The 20,290-nt window shown below is 35.5% G+C and overlaps 1 protein-coding gene across 2 annotated transcripts in view; it reads right to left on the minus strand.

Moving 5' to 3' along the window:
- ARHGAP15 (Rho GTPase activating protein 15) overlaps window positions 1–20,290 on the minus strand; it is a 602,789-nt gene that overhangs the window by 236,113 nt on the left and 346,386 nt on the right. For both annotated transcript variants that reach the window (XM_032411154.1, XM_032411161.1), the window contains exon 10: window positions 14,474–14,596. In XM_032411154.1, coding sequence (XP_032267045.1) covers window positions 14,474–14,596 — 123 coding nt within the window. The remainder of the gene's footprint in view (window positions 1–14,473; window positions 14,597–20,290) is intronic.

Genomic DNA, 20,290 nt, shown 5'->3' on the forward strand with positions numbered 1-20,290 from the left:
ACGCCAAGCTACAAGTACAAGGTGAGGCACAGAGAATGTTCCACATGTTGGCTTTATTAATGCGATGCCACAAAAATCTCACCCTGATTTATCTGTTTTGCAATTTTCAGAATACCTACTCTGCATTCAGGAGAAATGCTTGCAGTATGCCAGGCCATAGAAAGAGTAGAATTAAGAGTAGAATATGAGAATTAATAGTTATTATTTGCTATGCTAATTGTTCTTTGTGTAGTATCAACAATTGTAAGAGGTATTATCTGGAAAGTGTTAGGACAGAAAATTTCATTACCTTGTCCAAACTCTCAAAGCAAGTAAGTAGCAGAGCCAAGACTAGACTTCAGATCTACTTCAAAATTCAGTGATCTTTATGGCTTAATGGCTGCAACACATTGTTTTCCTGAGTAAAATAGAACGCATATAGCTCTTTCAAATAGCAAGGGAGAGCTTGTCACCACCACCTTATCACTTCACACCATATGTATCTAGATCCAATGAAGAAAATGGTCTTTCATATATTTCACTATTGCAAGCATTCTTTATATATTTAAACATCTATAAAACTAAGTACAGTTTTGTGTTCAAGTATCTCTTTTTCCCAAGAAGGAGCTGCATTTCTTGTTAGATATTCTTGGAGTCTAGGATTCTAGGCTGGTGATAATGGGGGCAACAGCCTGGGAACCTTTTCTAGCAGAGGTTGCTTAGACCACTTCTAGCCGCCAGTTGGTGTACCAAATCGATTAGCACAGACTCCTTCTAGCAGATCTCAGATGAGTGTCTATGATCCAGCTTGGTATGTGAAACTGAAGCTCAACACACATGTCCATGCCAGCCTCTCAGACTCTTGACTGAGAGAACTGCATCTGGGAGACAGAAGTTTCCTTTGGGCTTTTGGTAATGCTCATACTACACTAACTAATTGTAGGAACAGATGGCTTTGGGTTATCACAGGAAAGTGCTTTCCGCTAAAACTTTACTCATAAGTATTTAATACCATCTCCAAAATTCCTCAAATACAATGAGTGTTCCATATCCCCAACTTTATTTGGATGGGCTATTTATTCTTCACCTTCTGGGACTGGACCAAGATCCCTGTTTTCCCCAGTATCCATCTCCTGCCCATCAGTCCCTTCTGAGGCCGCAGCTCCCTGGCCAGAACTTCTGCTTCCCGTTCTGTCCTAGAGTAGGAGACATCCATGTCTACCACCAGTGTGGTGCTTGGTACACGGCACCGTGTCGTCACACTTGGAAGACTTCTATTCCTATATTGCGCAACCACCACTGGAATGCTTTCTCCATATTACCGTGGCATCTTGAGTTGAACATAACTTCACACAGATGTGACTGTCTCTCCTTGTGTGTGATCAGCATTGTATTTCTAACCAATATTACTTTTCTTCAAGATTATTCACTCATACTATACATATGTGATCTTTCTGGTTAAAGGGCATGCACGCGAGTGTGTTCATGAATAAAGGGAACGTATGCTAGAGAATTTGAGATATCTGACATCATTGGGAATTCTGTTTTTGATGAAGAGAGGGCCTAACCTTGTTATTTTTTTTTTTCTCCCTAAAATGTTTGACTTCTTCAACTGGTAATTACATAAACATATTTATAGCCAAAACAGGCTCTTACTTCCTCTTTTGACATATTAATTGTTTCTAAAAACATTAAGTGAGGTCCTGTCAAATTCTTTACACAATATTGAATGTTCTCCTATGCTAATTAATTTTTTTAATGGAAAAATTGTCACATGCTCAAGGTCCCAGTGCATTTGAAATGTGGAATGACGAAAGATGTAAACACAGTATTCTGCTATTCAGGAAATGAATGTATGAGGTGGGGCAAATGAGGATGGAGTCTGGGGGAGTGATGGCTTTTCTGAAGTTTAGACTATCTGGAATCTCAAGATATTAAGATAACCTCAAGATATTCTTTTCAGCCCATCTGCTTTCTTATTTCTCAGCCTCTAGTTGCATGATAGATTCCTTCATTGTGAGGTTAACGGAGGCCAGTTCTCTTCCCCTCCATCCTTTCTTTTCCTCCTATGAGTTTGAGTTCCAAGTTCAAAGGGACAAGTTAGGAGTGATATATTCAAGTTAATGACCTTCACATGTGTTTAACTTGGATGACATCTCCTTTAAAATCTCCCTCCCGTCTAATATGGGTAGATAAGAAAATCATGAAAAAATTGGAGCTCAACAACTGTTGAAGCAGAATGAAAATTTCTCTCTTGTGCTCTTACATTTCTGAGGGAATTGGATCTTATGAAAATGTCAATCCTTGTAGCAGCCTCTTAGCTGGCTATCCACGTAAGTTATCCATCACAACACAAAGCATGATTCAATGGCCATATGCATCTCAGAAAGGCATCAAATTGGGTAATTTTAAGATTTAGTCCAGGTACACAGGTTAGAATCTGGGGCAAAATTGGAGCAATAAATATATAACACAATTTCTTATAAATATTGACCGAATATATATGACTTATTTAGTTTTACAATCAGAACATCCTTTATATTTTGATTGTCTTACATGTCTGAGCATACACATTGTCGGTGTTATTGTCAAATAAATCTCTAATTCCACAGATTGTCATTAGCACTAGGTATTTGTTACATGTCTGGCATACGCTAGCTGGGCAGAAGGTTTCAGTTTTTTTCTTTTAAAAATAAATATGTGAAATAGGTACCTAATATGTGGCTTTATATTTCTTCAACAAACCCCAACTTAATCTTATTATTATAGATTGATGTTTTCTATCAGTTAGCTGTATGAAATGCTTCTAATATTTATAATGGAATATCAAAGGTAAAATGCTAGAGATAACTGAAAATAGGATAGAGTTAGGTCCTAGTATTAAGTAGTAAGGGCACTGAACTCTTGGAAAAAATATAAGTTGGAGAAGGCATATATAAACAGATATTTCTTTCTTATAAACTTCTTTAAGTTTCTCTGAATTCTTTTCTTTACTGGGCTTTTTCCCTAAGCTACTATTAAATTGTGAAAGTGCATTTTCATAAAACCTCTTTATATAAGTGTTGCTGATTTGAGGAGGGGAGAAAAGTTTCCTCATTTCTCTTTTGTGTTCTTTTTTTCCGGTGTGAGAAGAAAGTGTTCGGATCATCTTTTTAAATAATGAAAACAATAATAACTGTTCCCAGGAGAATAAGAAAGCAAAGAAGAGGCTTTGTTTGACTTATCTGTGATAAGGTACTTTGGAGCTCTGGTTTGTGTGAGTTGAAGAAAGATGTACACAACACTCCAACCCTTCTATTATGACAGTTTATGCTTCCTATACAGCTTATTTAACTCAGATGCCTGGGAAATAGACACAATTACCACCTTAGGGAATGCTACTTAACTTTAAATGTTCCCTCCAGAATAGAAACCCACGTCATCAAAATTTGTCTGTTTCTCAGGAATTATTTCTTCGGAAGGCTTCTGCATACGCCTGTGCAATTTTAAAATTTAACCCAAGGTTGCTTAGAAATAACTACAATATAAAAAGAAAGAAAAGATTCCCACACTAAGGGAGTTTGTTCACAAGAGCTCCTATGAAAGAGCTGTGTCCTATGCCCATGTACACTATAATCATTCACTCTTTCAGCTGTTATCAATTTAAAACCAATGAAACTCCCACACTGAGTCCATTTGAGCAGTCAATTTTAATATCTCGAGGCATCTGTAGTTATTCTGAATTGGCTGCAAAAGCAGAACTAACAAGTTAAGCTCTAACCATAAGTCGACATCAGGCTGGTAAACCATACATCAAACACAGACAGTTAGTCAATACTCCAGTATGAAAAACCAACTAGCATTTTAAAGAAGAGCAACATATTCATAATATGTTTGGCAGTCTGGTTTGCATTGCTTCCTTGATGGCTGTGCATTTAACTTTCCAGTCAACGGGGAGCTCCGCTCACTGGCAAAGCAACATGTTTGAGGGCAAACCGGTCAGTCTTCTGATTTGTGGGTAATATTTCTAAATGAGAATAAAAGGGATGGAAGAATGTGCCTTTTGTGAATAAGAATCTAGAGCGTGTCTTAATAGTTGCTTTTTATAAGAAAACTGTTTCAACCATATGTTCTGGATCTTTGCACACAGTCCCTACTTCAAATATTATGTCATTGTCAGGCCATGTGTCTCAATTTTGTGTTTGGAAAATATGGTTGCTTGAAATACCTCTTTCTCTCCCAGGAGTGACTCCATGACAGGGCTGTTGCCTCCCATAGAGAGAAGAAGACAATGAAGAAGGAGGAGTATTCAAACAAGATCAAGGCAGTCATCACTTCAATCAAATCATTTCCAAATTTCTGGGGCTGGGGGCCTTGGGCGAGGGGGAGTGAAGGGTGTTTACGACATATAGCTGCCTATTCCCAGAACTCTTTTATGTACTTTTATTTCATCTTCAAAAAGAAAAGACATATTAAAGGGGAATATCTAAGGAAGAACAATGCTACATAAAGTTTATGTTTTCAGATCTGTTGCCCCAGAAAATGCTTTGATAAAACATACTTACGGCAATACAGTCAATTTCAAAGAAAAGTTGGTAGACATACCTCTCCATAGTGCAATTTGACTAACACTGACAGGCCACCAATTACGATTATCCAAATTCTGATATGGTCTCTTGTCTCCTTCCCACAAAGAAAAATAGAAAATGCTGAGATAGCACTTTTGCAACACTGAGTTATTTTTCTGATGACTAAATTTTACAGAGAGGATGGTTACACTTTAATGTTACTAATCAGGTAGGGTAACAAGTCAAAAGGGAGAGTTTCATATGGAACAAAATTTACCACCACCCACCCCAAATAACGTGATGCAGTTCTTTTTTTTCTTCTTTCTCTTGGGAATTTGTGGAATATTGTTGATTTATAAGAGACATGAATTTGAGGGGAAAGATTTGCAGGCCAAACTGTCAGTGATACTAAAGGAAATAAAAGAGCACTATCTTAATCTTAGGATATGTCAAAATGAATTGTTGATATTAATATTTCCTGTGCTTGTAACAGTTCACACATCTGCTGAATGTGGACCCCGATGAGGAGATACTGGTTGTGAGAGCTCTGAGAGATTCTATCCTTAGAGATACATTCAATGTGCACATAATGTGGACTCAAATCTCTTTTGTACCATGAATGAGAAAGGACTGGGACCTCCTTTCTCAAGCACATGGAAAATTCAATTCATCTCACTGCCTATGAAACATTTATTCATACATTTGTTCAAATTATCAATCTTTAGGTCACGATGAAATTCTGTTTTCCTCTCCCTCAATTATCTACCTCACCACAAAATGAAATCACCAGCTAGTACTTTGTGTGAGCAGGAGAATTATAAAAACTACGAAGGAGAAAGTGAATAGCCAGCACTGGCTTTGGATACAGTTTGTAGGGCCTACGGAGGCCCTGCAAAGCTAACAGGAACTAAGCTGAAGAATCTTCCACTGCCTGTGAAGCCGGGTTTAGGAGTCATGAGGGAACTCTGTGGTATGAGAACACCTGCTGGAGAACAGCGGGGTATCAATAATAAATGCTAACCTTTAAAAAGGGGGATGCTTGTGAACACTGATGCCCTGCATCTTTTTCTTCTCTTCAGGTGGTTTCATGGAGGGAAGATTTAGGATGTGATTAGAGGACCGAAATGGTCACAGACGCCCTCTCCAGAGGGAAGCAGCCTCCTGACACAGGAAGGGAATAGCACATTAGCTTGATTTTTGGTCATCTGCAATGAGTTGAGGATATGCTTCCAAGAACATATAAACTTTGGCTGGTGCAGTGTCAGGGATGGAAGGGGAGATTTTGTATCTTTTCTACAATCTGTACACACACACACACACACACACACACACATACACACAAGTTAAAGCACAGAGTATGCCCAAAACATGGTGTAGATCCCCTTTCTAATGAAAGAAAACACATCTGTATTTGTCACTGTTTCCTTGTTGGTCCTCATGCCCTATTTCTTCTTATTTTATGGAAACATGTCAGTCCTCAAAATGGAAGGCTTAAAGACAGTATTTCGAACTGGCACCAAGATTAGACTAACCTCATAGGGTAGGCCAAAACTCTGGGCATTCTTTTAAGGATAGATAGTCCATGGAATAAATAAAAACCAGCATCTACTGCCATAGCAAGAATTAATATGGGTTTTAGAGACCATTGGCTAAAAACAAAATGCTAAAATGGTGGTTTTGAATCAATTGGGTCATATTCATCTTATATTCCCAGCACTTAGCATGGCTATTATTAGGCATCCAGTCAGTTTTAGGGCTGAAGCCTGATACTATTTGGCATTTTCTCTTACTTAAAAAAAAAAATGGGAAAGATTTTGAGGGTTTGACTCAAAGGGAAAGAAATATAATTTAAAGAAAGGAAAAAGGAGACATTATTATTATTATTATTATTATTAGCATTATTATGATATACAAATACACAAAATATAGTAGATTATGTTGGGAAATTATTGATAAAAACATTTTGTGGATATTAAAAATCGGTTATATATAAGTCACCATCTCAAATATTATATTCTAACTAATGCCTTTGTAAAAGGTCTCTCTCCATAAGAAAGGAAGTTCTTGAGCCACAGACAAACCAACTTATTATTCTGGCTCATTCTTTTTCCCCTTACCTAATTCGCTCCCATTTCTGGACCTCATTTTTCTCTTGTTGCTTCAAAGTTATTCTGCTTTTAATATCTCATAAGACCTGGATCATTTCCTCCCTGAATAACGGGCTTTTAAAAGACATGGGCTTAACCTGCTACCCAGGTGCACTTTTTTCTCAACATTTGCCATCTCTCACAGTGACCTGTATTTTATTATTGAACAAAAGCTAGCTACGTGGTACTCTATTACCAACACATTTGCTCCCAAGAGCCTTTAAATAACAGAAACTGCCTGAGAACTGTAAATGCAAAGGAACCAGGAAGCTTGTAGGCCAAGATAAAGAAGCTTAAGGTTGGCTATTAATTTTGGTTAATATTAAATCATGACATAGCTCACACGTAAGGATCACAGTTCAATTATGAACTGTAAAGAAGTTTAAAGAAAAGAAGATTTACAAGATATTTTTAAGCACATTAGTGCATATTGTGGAAGTTGTGGGAGTATTTCAGGCCCAAGCAATGATAGACCCATGCCCCAGTATATAAATTCAAATACAATTATTCTCAGACTAACACTGATAAAGTGGCAAAATTGGAGCATATCTATACCCAAAGGTATATTGTAGTGTTGCTCATAAATGTTTTGCTTAAATTAATGATGTGGCAGGTAGCTTATTCTGTCATATATTAGTTCTAACAAATCATTTTAAAAATACTTTCCTCTTAACTCAATGATTTTGCTATTCATAAAGATGACTGTTGAAAGTTTAGGGCTGATAACTTGTATCTGCAATTTGAATGGCAAATCTCTCTTTACTTCTTGATATAATTGACATATTTTATAAAAGTACTATAATTTCAAAGACATTATTTTCTCATGTGAGGGAAACCTTAAACAATTAGTTGTGTCTGTGTGGGTAATTACTTAAATGTTCCAGCAATTAGATGACACTGTGTAAGTGGGTGTAGCTAGAAAAGAAAATTAGCTCATGCCCATTTATGTATAAAGAGTACCATGATGAAAATTACCAAAAAGATAAATATGAGCCAACCATAAATTATCTATGCACTTGCCTTGAAGTAAGCAAGTTACTACTGCCTTTCCTTGACACTTGCCAGGATTGCTTTCCCAAATTTTAAAGGAATACTTGAGAAAATGGTGTCCCAAGGCCATCTTGATCATAATTTGCTCCATAAACCTAAGAAAGGAAAGAAGAGGGAAAAAAGGGAAGCAACAGAAGATGAAAAGAAAGAAAGAAAGATGGAAGGAAGAAAATTGCTAAATAATTAAGATAAGCTGGGCACTGTATAAAATTCTTCCATATTTCATCTCATTTAAATTTTACAATGTGAATTTCATAGATGAAAAATCAGTGACAAAATATTAAGTTATATAGCTGGTAAAAGGCAGAATCCAGCTTTAAACCTAGCTTAGTCAAATTCTAAATCTGCTGTACTTTCAAATAAACTCAACTGTCTGAATTGTAAAATGGAGTGGGAATGTTTCTATCATCACAAACATCTGTAAAGATTGATTAAGTTTATCGAGAGTATATAAGGCATTCTGTATCCTTTGGAAATATTTGATGTTTAAGGCAGGTGTGGGAGTCCCTACACATCACCCTATGGCAAACCATATTACTAACAAGCTCTACCCATGTACACAGAGCTTTAGCTAGTCTTTGTGGAGCCTTATTTTGTAATAAGAATGAACCACCATTGCCCACCAGACATTTGGGCTAAGTCACTAATGTGATAGAAGTAGAATGAGACAAATGTACCTAGATAAAATTGCAGATTTAAAGAGCAGGAGAGAACATCTTAAAATCAAAAATAAAAAGAAAGTTCAAAAAACAATAACAAATTTTTATTTATATCTGTGGATAAGTTAGAAAAAGACATAATTTATTTTCTATTTTTTTCCAATTATTCAATTAATTAATATTTATTGAGTGCTAACTGCCAAGTGCCATCCTCACTATTAGGTTTGGGAGTAACATCGTCAACAAAGTTTCTACCCTCAGGGCATTTGAGTAAGTGGGATATGCAAAAAAAAAAATTGAGAATCAGAAAGACTAGCAAATTGAAAATATAATTGCTAAAGTTAAAATCAATTAATAAAGACAAGGGGAGTTCAATTGAGAATTCTTCCAGAGTATGAGAAAAATAAATCCTGATGCTCTAATATTCCTATCGTAAAGATCCCAAAAGAAGAACCAGAGAAAACTGATGGGAGGAACTTATCAACATAGTGATAAAGAGAAAAAAAACATAATTCCTTGAGTTGAGTGCTAAGCAGAATAAATGTTTTTAAATTCTGCCAACTATATACATTATCTTGATTACAGAATCTCAAAATAAAGACAAAAAATCCCAATGATTCTGAAAGAAAAATATTCAAAATAACAAGAGTAAGAATGAAAACTGCAACTCTGTATTCTAGAAGCAATGGAATTTTATGACCAACTACACTATTGATCAAGTATGTGGACATACTGAAGATATTTTTAGACAATCAAGTTCTCATGTTTTCTAAATGACTTATCAGAGGCTGTTACATAGTAATAGAAGGAATTAAAGCAAGAAAGAGAAGGCATGGATTCGGAAGACAATGAATAGAATTGAGAAGTTCAGTAAAAGAGAATCAGAGGGTGATAAAGGTGAAACCTGAAATGCAACCAATCCAAAGTGGAGTAAGGTGATGGAAGGAGTTTAGAAGATGTTCTGGTGGGTGGTGGGGAAACAAGGAGTCGCAGACTAGTATCTGTATGAGAAATTTACAATAAAAAAATGTATCAAACTAAAAAATAGCATGATTTAAGGAAGTGATGAAGCATAAACTTTAAAAAATAAGAATATTATAAAGAGAGACAAACCAAAAAATAGATTCTTACCTATAGAGAACAAACTGATGGTTACCAGAGGGTGGAGGGATGGGTGAAATAGGTAATGCGGATTAAGGAGGGCACTTGTGATGAGGACAGGGCGATGTATGGAAGGGCTGAATTTCTATATTGTACACCTGAAACTAATATAACACTGCATGTTAACTAACTGAAATTAAAATAAAAACTTAAAAAAATAAGAACATTGTAATTTGTGTGGCCCATTAAGTCATAACATTGAACCCATGGATACGTTAATCCAAATCTGGCACGTGACTTGGTCAGCGATTCCATAATATTTACATGATCAATATAAAGTAAATGCAGCTGCCTGATTTTCTTCACATTTAGATCCAAAATGTGGGGAGGAAATGGAGGACCTGATTGTGATGGTGAAACAGCATAAATGTACCAAAGCAACCTTCAAATATAAAAGAAAAGAGAGTCTTTTTCATCAAGATCAAGGGGGATTCCTCTTTACAGATCACAGAGGTCATATTATAAGAACAGAGAACGAAGTCTAGTACTTGGAGCTGCAGTAAGCAATCTTATATAATTGTAATTGTACGATTGCTGGTTTTGGTTTTTAACTTTTAGAATCAACCTATAAATGAGTCATAATTATAGAAATCTGTGAAATAATGAGTTTTTTATGATGTAGAAGTAAGAATTATAATAGCAAAGGCAGAGGAGATGAGAGGAGAAAGGACACTAAACTTCTTGTCTTTTTTGTCTCCTCAATGCAGACACTAAGTCTCAGTTTTCCATGGTTACTAGAACAGTAAATAGAGATTTAAGTACATCGGATGTTCCAGAGAAAGCCATTGAAAAGAGCAAGACCTGCTCTATTTGACTGTGAGTATTTGGGGAGGAATAGGGCCAGGTAAGTGAGGTCTGGTTTAATCGAGTCAAATTCATGTCTATCGTAAAAGAAATCTGAGATAACATCTAAGCTTGATAAGTCAAGACGTTATGACTTTAAAGATAAGGAAGATATTGACAAAAACTAACTGACCTCTACCCCAAATAATAGTAACATAAGTTATGGAGTCAACCACCAGAACTACTATTCTACAAATAGAAATGGTGCCAAGTGGTGCCCCATAAGGAGCAAAACTGGGATGAGGCAGGAAAGCCCTGCTTTTCATCCTAAATCCTGGAAGCGTAATATTGAGTCTTTAAACAGGTTGTTTCCTTTATAATATAGTGATTACAGAATAAAGTAGTACAGCATTACTTTCAATTTCTACTAATACCATCCATTATGGTTTTATCCACATGAAGATGAAAGAAACTACTTTCTAAACCCAATCCTCTCTAATTCTATCATTTTTATATAAGGAAATACTAGTTGCTCCTAAAAAAAAAAAACAAAAAAAACAATTGTTATCCTTTCTAGAAATTGCATTGCCGAGTGTTTTCTATTCTTGGATGTCAGTGCTGTTATTTGAAAGATTATATAAGGTAGTTTGGCTGACACTTTATAACGAGCTGTTACTTCAGTTCCAAAACCAAGCAGAAAATATGTACAAACACACCTACCACCCTAAAATGTACCCTCTTGCCTATCATTTACATATTCAACAGATTCAAGTTTTATTTCTGATGAGATGCTCAATGCAATAAACTCACACATTTAAAAGGCACTTGCCACTCCCTTGGCAAATGTGAAAGCACCTGGAGAAATTGCAGGCTTTTCAGAAGCCACCACCGCCATGGTGCAATGAACCCTACACACACCTGAGCTATTAAGATTTCTTTCCATTGAGTGATCATCCATAACTATCGGCTGGGCCTTTTTTGACATTATAATGTACCCTTCTTATTAGTCATATTAAAGAAAGTAAAAGATGCAGCCCCATCAAGGGACTGTTTCCAGATCTAGCTTCCAGCCAATGAAATCACATATTGGCCAGGTCTCCATGAGTCCAAAAAATAGATATTGAAGGAAGGGTTTGTGTCTGAGTCCAGACAGTGTGGTATCGGGACAATTCTCTTTTCGCATAAAGTACTTTGTGGATATTGTTCTGCTGGGCATTATAAAGTCAAGAAGGCACAGCTCTTCCTGCTCCAAAGGCTGGCTGAATTCAAAGCTCAGGCCTCTCAATCTGTTGGCAACATTACATAAAGGAGTAAGAAACTCTTTGAAAGGGGGCTATGGCCCTGCAGAGTCCCTCCCAGGTGTCAGGGATCACACTTTTTTTTTTTTATTAATTTATTTTTTTTGATGTAGTGTTCCATGATTCGTTGTTTGTGTATAACACCCAGTGCTCCATTCAATACGTGCCCTCTTTAATACCCATCACCAGGCTAACCCCTCCCCACGCCCCCCCCTCTAGAACCCTCAGTTTGTTTCCTGGAGTCCATAGTCTCTCATGGTTCGTCTCCCCCTCCGATTTCCCCCCTTCATTTTTCCCTTCCTACTATTTTCTTTTTTTTTTTTTTTTAACATATAATGTATTATTTGTTTCAGAGGTACAGGAAGCACACTTTTAAGACACCAACTGTCACCCCAGCTTTCCGAAACCTTGTTGTGAAGGACTTTATTCCAGATCTAGCAGATAAGACAGTTGAAAGAATTTGGTATATATTCTTGTGGGCAGGTACCCTGAGCACAATTTTAAAGACTGTTCTCTCTCTTTCTGAGTAATTCTTCTTGAAAGAGTTAAGTCATTTTACTTGGAGAAACCATTTAACCATTAATCATTCATTGATTTTATATAATTTTTCGTAACTGATCAAAAACACCGATTTCATTGCTTTTTCGAAGTCTTTGACTTAAGTATGCTGAGAAAATAGACTTAAAGTTCTAAATTTGACTGGGCTTGTATTTTTAAAAGTTGTTTTAATGCTTTTTACTCAGTGAAGAGAAAAAAAAATCAGTAAACGCTTTTTAAAAATTCACAGTTAAAACTGAAACAAGCCCAAGAAGTGATTATATTTGCATAACTTGATCTGTATTTGGAAGAAAATTCCACTGAAGACAACAATGGAAGCTTATCAAATCAGAATTTCACATAGATTTTCCATAGCCGTACTAATGAATACTGACTCATTGGTCAGCTATGGTGGAAATTTAATGGAGCTCTAAGATAGGAAATGTACACATCGGAGTGTGTTCAGTGGTTCCATGACGTCGGTATGAAAACTGCATGAGGCATCCAGGCCCTCCGCTGCTTTCTGAGACCACTGCTGGAGCACTGTAGTTGCGAATTCTTTAGCATTTTGATTGGGGCCAGACCCTGCCACTGAATTAAAACCCTTTTCATTTTGCCATAGTCATGAAAAATTTGGACTTTCTGTCAAATTGGGATTGTTTGGGCTACTAATCTGGTTTTCTATTTTTTCCAAAGTGGCAGATAACCTGCAACAGAATCCTCTCAAAGAAAATGATAACCGATGGGGTGCATTCTCAGACAGAACTGAAGGTATTGGTATCTTATTATATGAAGTTGAATCTCTAGAGGATCCAATACTGTCAGTGGCCCTGGAAAGGACATCTTCAGTGTAAAAGTCTGAGGAAAGCCTGATTCAAAGCAAGTGCTAGTTCGACCCCCAAATGTTTACATTCTAAGAATTTTCCACTTCATTAGTGATATGTATGTCCATGCTTCATAAAACTTCACCTTCCACAATTGGTTCAAAATGCCAGATGATTCTTGTTGTAAGTTCTCCTGCTTAAAAATGGACTGAAATGGGTAGGTCAGACAGTTATTATAACCCATCTAAATAATTCTTATGCTAAGTATTGCTGAAAATATTAAGATCTGTTTTGCCCTGTTCCTGAGAAATGACTGGGTATTAAATAACCTTTTGACTCCCATAAGGATCAATCTTCCAGTTTTGTTCTCAGAATTAATCTTAGAAGGGTATCTTAGCCCATTTTCAAATTTCTTCTTATATTCACTTTTCAAAATATATCTATCCACTAGAAAATTAAAAAAAAAGGCAGGGGGGGAAACAATGGACTTGATGCATATGGTTTCTTGTTAGGAAAATAATACATTTTACCTGTGTAATTTATAAGTGATTTCCAGTTATAGAAATCTACTTTATCATGGGTTCTATGTATCCATTCATTCTTTCTCATCCCCTTGGCGCCATAAGAGAAATAACGGTAGTGAATAATAATAGCATTAAGAGCAGAGAACATTTATCGAATACTTATGTTCCAGAAACTCTATTAAATGCTTTACATGGATTATCTCATGTTTCTCTCAATGGCCCTCTCAGTGGTGGGTGTAAGTATCCCCATTTAACAGATGAGATATCTGATCTTCAGAGAGGTCATAACTTGTTCAATGTCAACATGAATGAGTGGTAGAACCAAGGTCTTAATTCTGATTAGTCTTAGTGCCAGAGTCTATGTTTTTCTATTGTGGTGACTAGGGTAGTCTAGAATATTTTGTTCTTTACTTTAGATACATTTGCAAAAGTACCTACTTATTTCAATTTAGATTGAGCTTTTAGTTCCCCAGTTCCCAAATCCATAAATTTTCATGACGCTAGTTTATCTTGGACTTTCTTCCTTGTACTCACTTCAGACTATGACTAAGGTGATCAGGTAACTTATTATCCAAATCAGGACACATCTGAGAGTGAAAAGGGCTGCTGTTATTAAGCATGTTGGGACAATAGGTGTGCACCTGTATTGTCCAGGCACATGGTGACATGGGTTCATTCTAATGGGCCACTAGGATACCTTCCTCTGCTCCCTGGGGCAGAGCCCAGCTCCACTGAAGGCAAAACTAGGTATTGTTTTCAATGATACTGTGCTACAAACTTTATTTTCTCAGGATTAGTTTTCTGGACAACAGTTTTTTTTTTTTTCTTTGTTGTAGAGCAGAACATTCAATAAGCAACCTAAAAAGAATAAAATATCCTAATATTTCTTTAGAGCTGAATAGCTATGGACACAGAGGCATATTCATTTATCACTGTTACAGTAAAAGTATAAAACGTCCTATACCTTTAATAAGCCCCTTCTCTTGCAGAGTTTTCAGGGAAGGTCTTCGGGTGATAAACTTCTTTAATCTGCTTTTAACTCGGTTTTTGTCACTTGTATCGGAAGCACTATGATGCAGTCTGAACACTGGAGATTAAAAAAAAAAGATTTTGGTAAATTTCTCCTTTATGATTATTACTTTATTCAAATACGAATAGAAAGCAGTAGTTACGGAAATACCGGAATTAATAGCTCAAGCCCTTCTGTTTAGACACAGAGTATGAGTAAAAATTTGCCTGTATGAAAATATTAGCTCTGTTGCCACACGAATGTGCAATGAGAATGTGGTTAGTTCTATATATTCACAATTTATTTTCACTTTCATTTGCTCAGATTTAACATGATAACCTTTATCTGCATAATTCCACCTATCTGTATCTATACACAGAATTAAGGTCAAAGAAAAATTCATCTAAATTAAAGGAAAAAACTCTTAGACTTGTTCATTTCAACTAATTATGATTCTATAATGCCTGTAGGTAATTCAGGCATTTTCCAACATCCTGCCAGCCCAAATAATTTTGCCAATCTTCTTTTTTTATGTTAACTCAAAGTGATTTCTTTTTCTGAAGCAGATATTTCTTATTTTTCTTATTGATGTGAAATTACCACCAGTTCTAGGTAAAATTCTGAAACAAATTTGCTTAGACTTTTTCCATGTCTTCACTGGCCCCCTATCCTCAGCTTCCTATCCTAAGCTCTATCTTCAAACTTAGGTGTGTGTCAAATTCATTCCTGAACAAATATTAGCTGAATGTTTACTGATCATCAGCCTCCACGCTAAAGGCTGTGAATTCCATGATGAACATAACACTTAAGGTCTGGACCTTCATTAAGTATTGAGTCTAAATACATTCAAGGTATCTTATTATTAGTGACTGGTAAGAATTCATTGTCTCTTATAGATAAATAGATCTTGACAGGGCCCTCCCTTGTCTTAACCCAATTGTTGACATAATGAGAGGATTGGGGGCACTTTCTTAAGTACGTAGAGACTCTTTTCCTCTTAAATCATATTTCAGAATAAACCAATCATTCAATTGGGTTAACAATAATGTATGTAAAATATATTGAGACCTTACTACGTGCTTGATACTTTCCTAAGCATATAACATGATTTAACTTAAATCTACTGCAATGTAAGCTCCCTGTGGGCAGGGATTTTTGTAAACTTGTCTAAATGTTGTTCGCTAATGTCTCCCCAATACCTCAAACATTGTTTAGCATGTAATGTAAATGTTCACTCAGTATTTGTTGGATCAACACTCACAATGATCTTTTGAGGTATGTAAAATAATTCTACCCATTTTAGAGATGAAGAAGCTGAGACAAAGAGGTTAAGTAACTTGTCCAAGGTCAAGGTTGGATATGGGAGCAGTCTCATAGGAATTTTATCTGGTATTCTTATTTATTGGAGTATTGGTGAAAGAATGGAAAGTGAAAAAAAAATATCAAGAGCTCAGTAGCTAGGGGGTATAAAACATTTGCTAAGTTATCGTTGTATGAGAGCTAGACGTGAACCATCCTAGCCCCTTCTGAGGATCTCAGAAGAAAAAAAGAGAGAGACAGGAGAGACGTGCAACTGGAAGAAAATAAATTGCCTGAATTAGAGGACTTGAAGTCAAATGTTCCTTATGGGGTCTCCAAAGAACCCACAAAAGTGCCTCCGGGAAAATGTCTGCTATAAAAGTCTACCTGGCCCAGAGTGTGAGAAACCTTCTTATGGCGGTCAAATAAGAGCATTTTTGCATCCTCCTGCCCCTAGCTTTGACCACAAAGTAGTTGCAAACATGTTAGCAAGATGGGGATTTGGGGTAAAGTGTAAAGCTAAGGACAGAAAGAGGAAAACATCTTGCCTTCCTCCCAGCTAGCTGAAGAGTGGAGTTTTAATTAATTTAATTAATTTATTTGTTTGAGAGAGACAGAGACAGAGAGAGAGAGCATGAGTCCGGAGGAGAGGAAGAAGCAGGCTCCCCCCTGAGCAGGGAGCCTGATGTAGGGTTCCATCCCAGGACCCTGGGACCATGACCTGAGCTGAAGGCAGACGCTTAACCAACTGAGCCACCAGGCACCCCTGGAATTTTAGTTTTAAATTAAGTTCAGAGTCTTGTTTATCACATGGGATTAGGTACTATTAAATAGTGAATTGAGATAATACTTGTCAGTTACCTGGACCATAATATTTTCTATTACCTTAAAGCAGGGTTCTAAATCCTGACACCATTGACATTTTAAGCTAGATAATTCTTTATTGTAATAGGGGGCTGTCCTGTGCAGAAGGAGTAGGATGTTGAGAAGCCTTTCAGGCTTCTATTCACAATAGGCCAGTAGGACCCTCTCCTCATTATGACAATCAAAAATGTCTCTAGACATTGCCAAATGTCTCCTTGGGGGGGGGGAGGGGAAATTGCTCCTTGTTGAGGATTACTGCCTTAAACTGAAAAGTTACAGGATCTGTTTAAGTTCTCATTTACTGGTGATGGAAGGTCTACTCACACACTGAGAAAACGTAAAGAAACTGTGAAAAGCAAAAAAAAAAAAAAAGGAAAAAAGTATTCTTTTAATAATATATCTCTTTACAAATCATGTATATATATATATATATATATATATATATATATATAGTGGGTGTATATAATAAATACTGTATATATATTTATATCATATTTTATATATAAAACATACATATCTGATCTATCATCTATCTGGTATCTATCTGCTATAATATATATAGTATAGACAGTACAAAGTATATATAGTATGTGTAGTATATATAATATATAGTAAATAGTAAATAGCATATATAAACAGTATATATATTTACATGTTACATTTATATTATGTATATATTTATATTATATATATAAAACATATATATCTGATCTATCGTCTACCTAGTATCTAACTGCTATCTATATAGTAAAGGAATTGGTTATAAAAGTACAACCACTATCATGGGAGGAGGCTCAATGGGTCTATCACTTGAAGAGGCTGGGAACCACTGCTGTAGACCAGAGATTGCCAACTGGCATACCAGTGTTATAGGGTTCGAGTTACAGATGCCCTCAGCACTCAGGGTAATTGAGTAGAAACAATGCAGCCTGAGCCCCGGGGGCAGCTGCTGTTGGCTATGAGCCATCCTACCCATTCACTCCAGTGGGCTATACGAATATTATTTCCATGTGTATCTGAACTTAAAATTAAGAAGCACTGCTTTAGACCTGTGCTGTCCAGCATGGTAGCCACTGGTCACTTGGGGCTGATGGGCACTTGAAATGCAGGCTGTGCCAGAGGTTGAAATAATAACGTTTTAGATATTGTTGGTAAATCAACATATTATTAAAATTAATATATTATTAGAACGTATTTCTTGTTGCTTTTTAAAATGTGACTACGAGAAGATTTTAAATTACACATGTGGCTCACATTATATTTCTGGACAGTGATACTAGATGATGAAAAAATAAACAAACACAAATTGACTACCTAGTATATACATGGCAGTGCTGGATTTAACTATTTTGGATAAAAATGCATATGGCCTACGTAATTATAATACGGCAGGGTGTGAAGTACATGACTTAGGGATCTTAGATGAGGAATTGACCTCAGATCATTTTGGAAAAACAAGTGCCCTGAGAACCCGTGCAAGCAACAAATGCTTTTATAGGACCATGACTATCAGGCATTAACCTGATATTGTATGATTGAAAGAGTCATTCTGAGCATCTTAATATACTACGTATATACTATGGATATACTATCATATCCTATCAATTTTTATCTGGGTCCAGTCACTGCAGTGACCACTAGTTGTATATGATCTGCTTCACACGATAGCGCTATTAAAGCCCCATGGTCTGGGTTCTAGTATTGGAGGCTGAAGAAACAAACACTTAACATCCTTCAGAAAAAAAAATCTTTCTCAGGGTAACTTCGGTCTCAAGTCTGTTTTTGAAATAATATGGCCTAATCAATCTAAATTTTCACAGGTTACCAAAGGTAATATTTTCTATTTCTAGTCTCACCTCAAAATCTTGTCACTTTCCATGAAATGGAAAGAAATACAGAATCAAAGGAGGCATTTTTCTTGCCTTTTTAGAGCTAGTTAAAATGATGTGATTAGAAAATACATACAGTATAGATGCAAGATTATGAAAATAATTCTACAGTGAGTTACATCTTTCAGAATCCCTTAGGTACTCTGGTGATAGTATTCTTAATTTTATATATATATATATATAATATTTGTATATTATATAATTTTAAATATATAAAGTATAAAAATATTAAAATATGAAAGTATATATTATATATGAACATAAAATATACTGATATATTTTATATTTTGTATGTTTTACATATTATTATATATTTATATATAAATATATATTCAAATATATATATGAATAAATATATATTTAAATATAGAAACATATTTAATGGAAATATTTACATAATTGTATAAATATATATTTATATATTATGTTTACATGTTTTATATATTTACCTTTATAATATTATATATAAAATATATAAAACACTTATGAAATATATGCAAAATATTTTATATATAAAATATAAAACATATATACTGTTTTCAATACCATCATCTGGCTCTACATGTGAGACATACATGTAAGGTACATTGGTTTTCCAAAGAACATGAAAAAATATTTTTAAATGCTTTGTCTTATTTCCTTCTCACAAAACACTGAGAAAGTAGCAGGGTCTTGGGTGTGATCACACTGGTTTTAACACAGTCCAACTCTCCAAAGTGGCCTCTAATGATGACTTTCCTGGAGACAGACTAGAGTGTCCACTTCTATTTCCTGATGCCATAAATAATTATCCTCGAATGACAAGTCAAATTACAAGACTTTTACCATCACTCATTCCACTCATTTTGTTCTAAGAAGAGTAATGCAGAAGTTAAAGTCAATAGATGACTATAATATATGGCATACTTTTTATTAAGCAAATAACTTGAAAGCGCTATAAACACAAACTAAAAATGTAAAAAGCACATGGTTATAAAGCAAAGTCCATCATGGGGTCCCTGTAAACAGCAGTAAAAGTCTTTGAATATGGTGGTTTACAAATCTGATTTTTACAGCCAAACTTATAAAACAGTTTACGCTTTTCTGTTGTCAAGGGAGAAAAACTTGCCAAATTGTTCATTTTAAGTATATACAACATCACCAATTAAGGAAGGCAAAATTTAAACACATGCCTATGATAATCAGGACATAGTTTGCTTCTGATTTCACTACTGATTTTAACAGAACACTGTTCCTTCCATTTTCCCACAGCACCCAAGTGACCCCACACATACTTTTAGAAACTTGTAATCACACAGTGCAAATAAAAGGACACTTTACTGGAAAATACACAGTGTGGTACAATAATCCATCATTTATGAAAAATAGAATTCAGCCTTTTCTTTTTCCTCAGAGATTCAACTACTTTTTGAGGGTGAAGTTAACTGCAATTTAAAGATTTATGTTAAGCCAATGAGCAGTTTTTTTCCATTCCCATTTAAACTTTTTATTCAAAAATGAAAAGAGACTAAAGCGATATGGGTTTAAATGCTAAGGCATTTAATCTGATTTACAGAGGAATCACTCTTAATTCTACATATTTTTATCTCCACAAAAAGTTAACCTGAATTGGATTAGCTTTCCAGGTATTCTAGAATTTACTTTTATTTCCTTTATGCTTTCCTCTCTTTTTTTCCATTGATGGGTGATCTTTTCTTCTAAACCCAAACGGAATATTTTT

Source organism: Phoca vitulina, unplaced genomic scaffold, assembly GCF_004348235.1.
Source record: "Phoca vitulina isolate PV1807 unplaced genomic scaffold, GSC_HSeal_1.0 scaffold1, whole genome shotgun sequence".
In the NCBI taxonomy this organism is placed as follows: domain Eukaryota; kingdom Metazoa; phylum Chordata; class Mammalia; order Carnivora; family Phocidae; genus Phoca; species Phoca vitulina.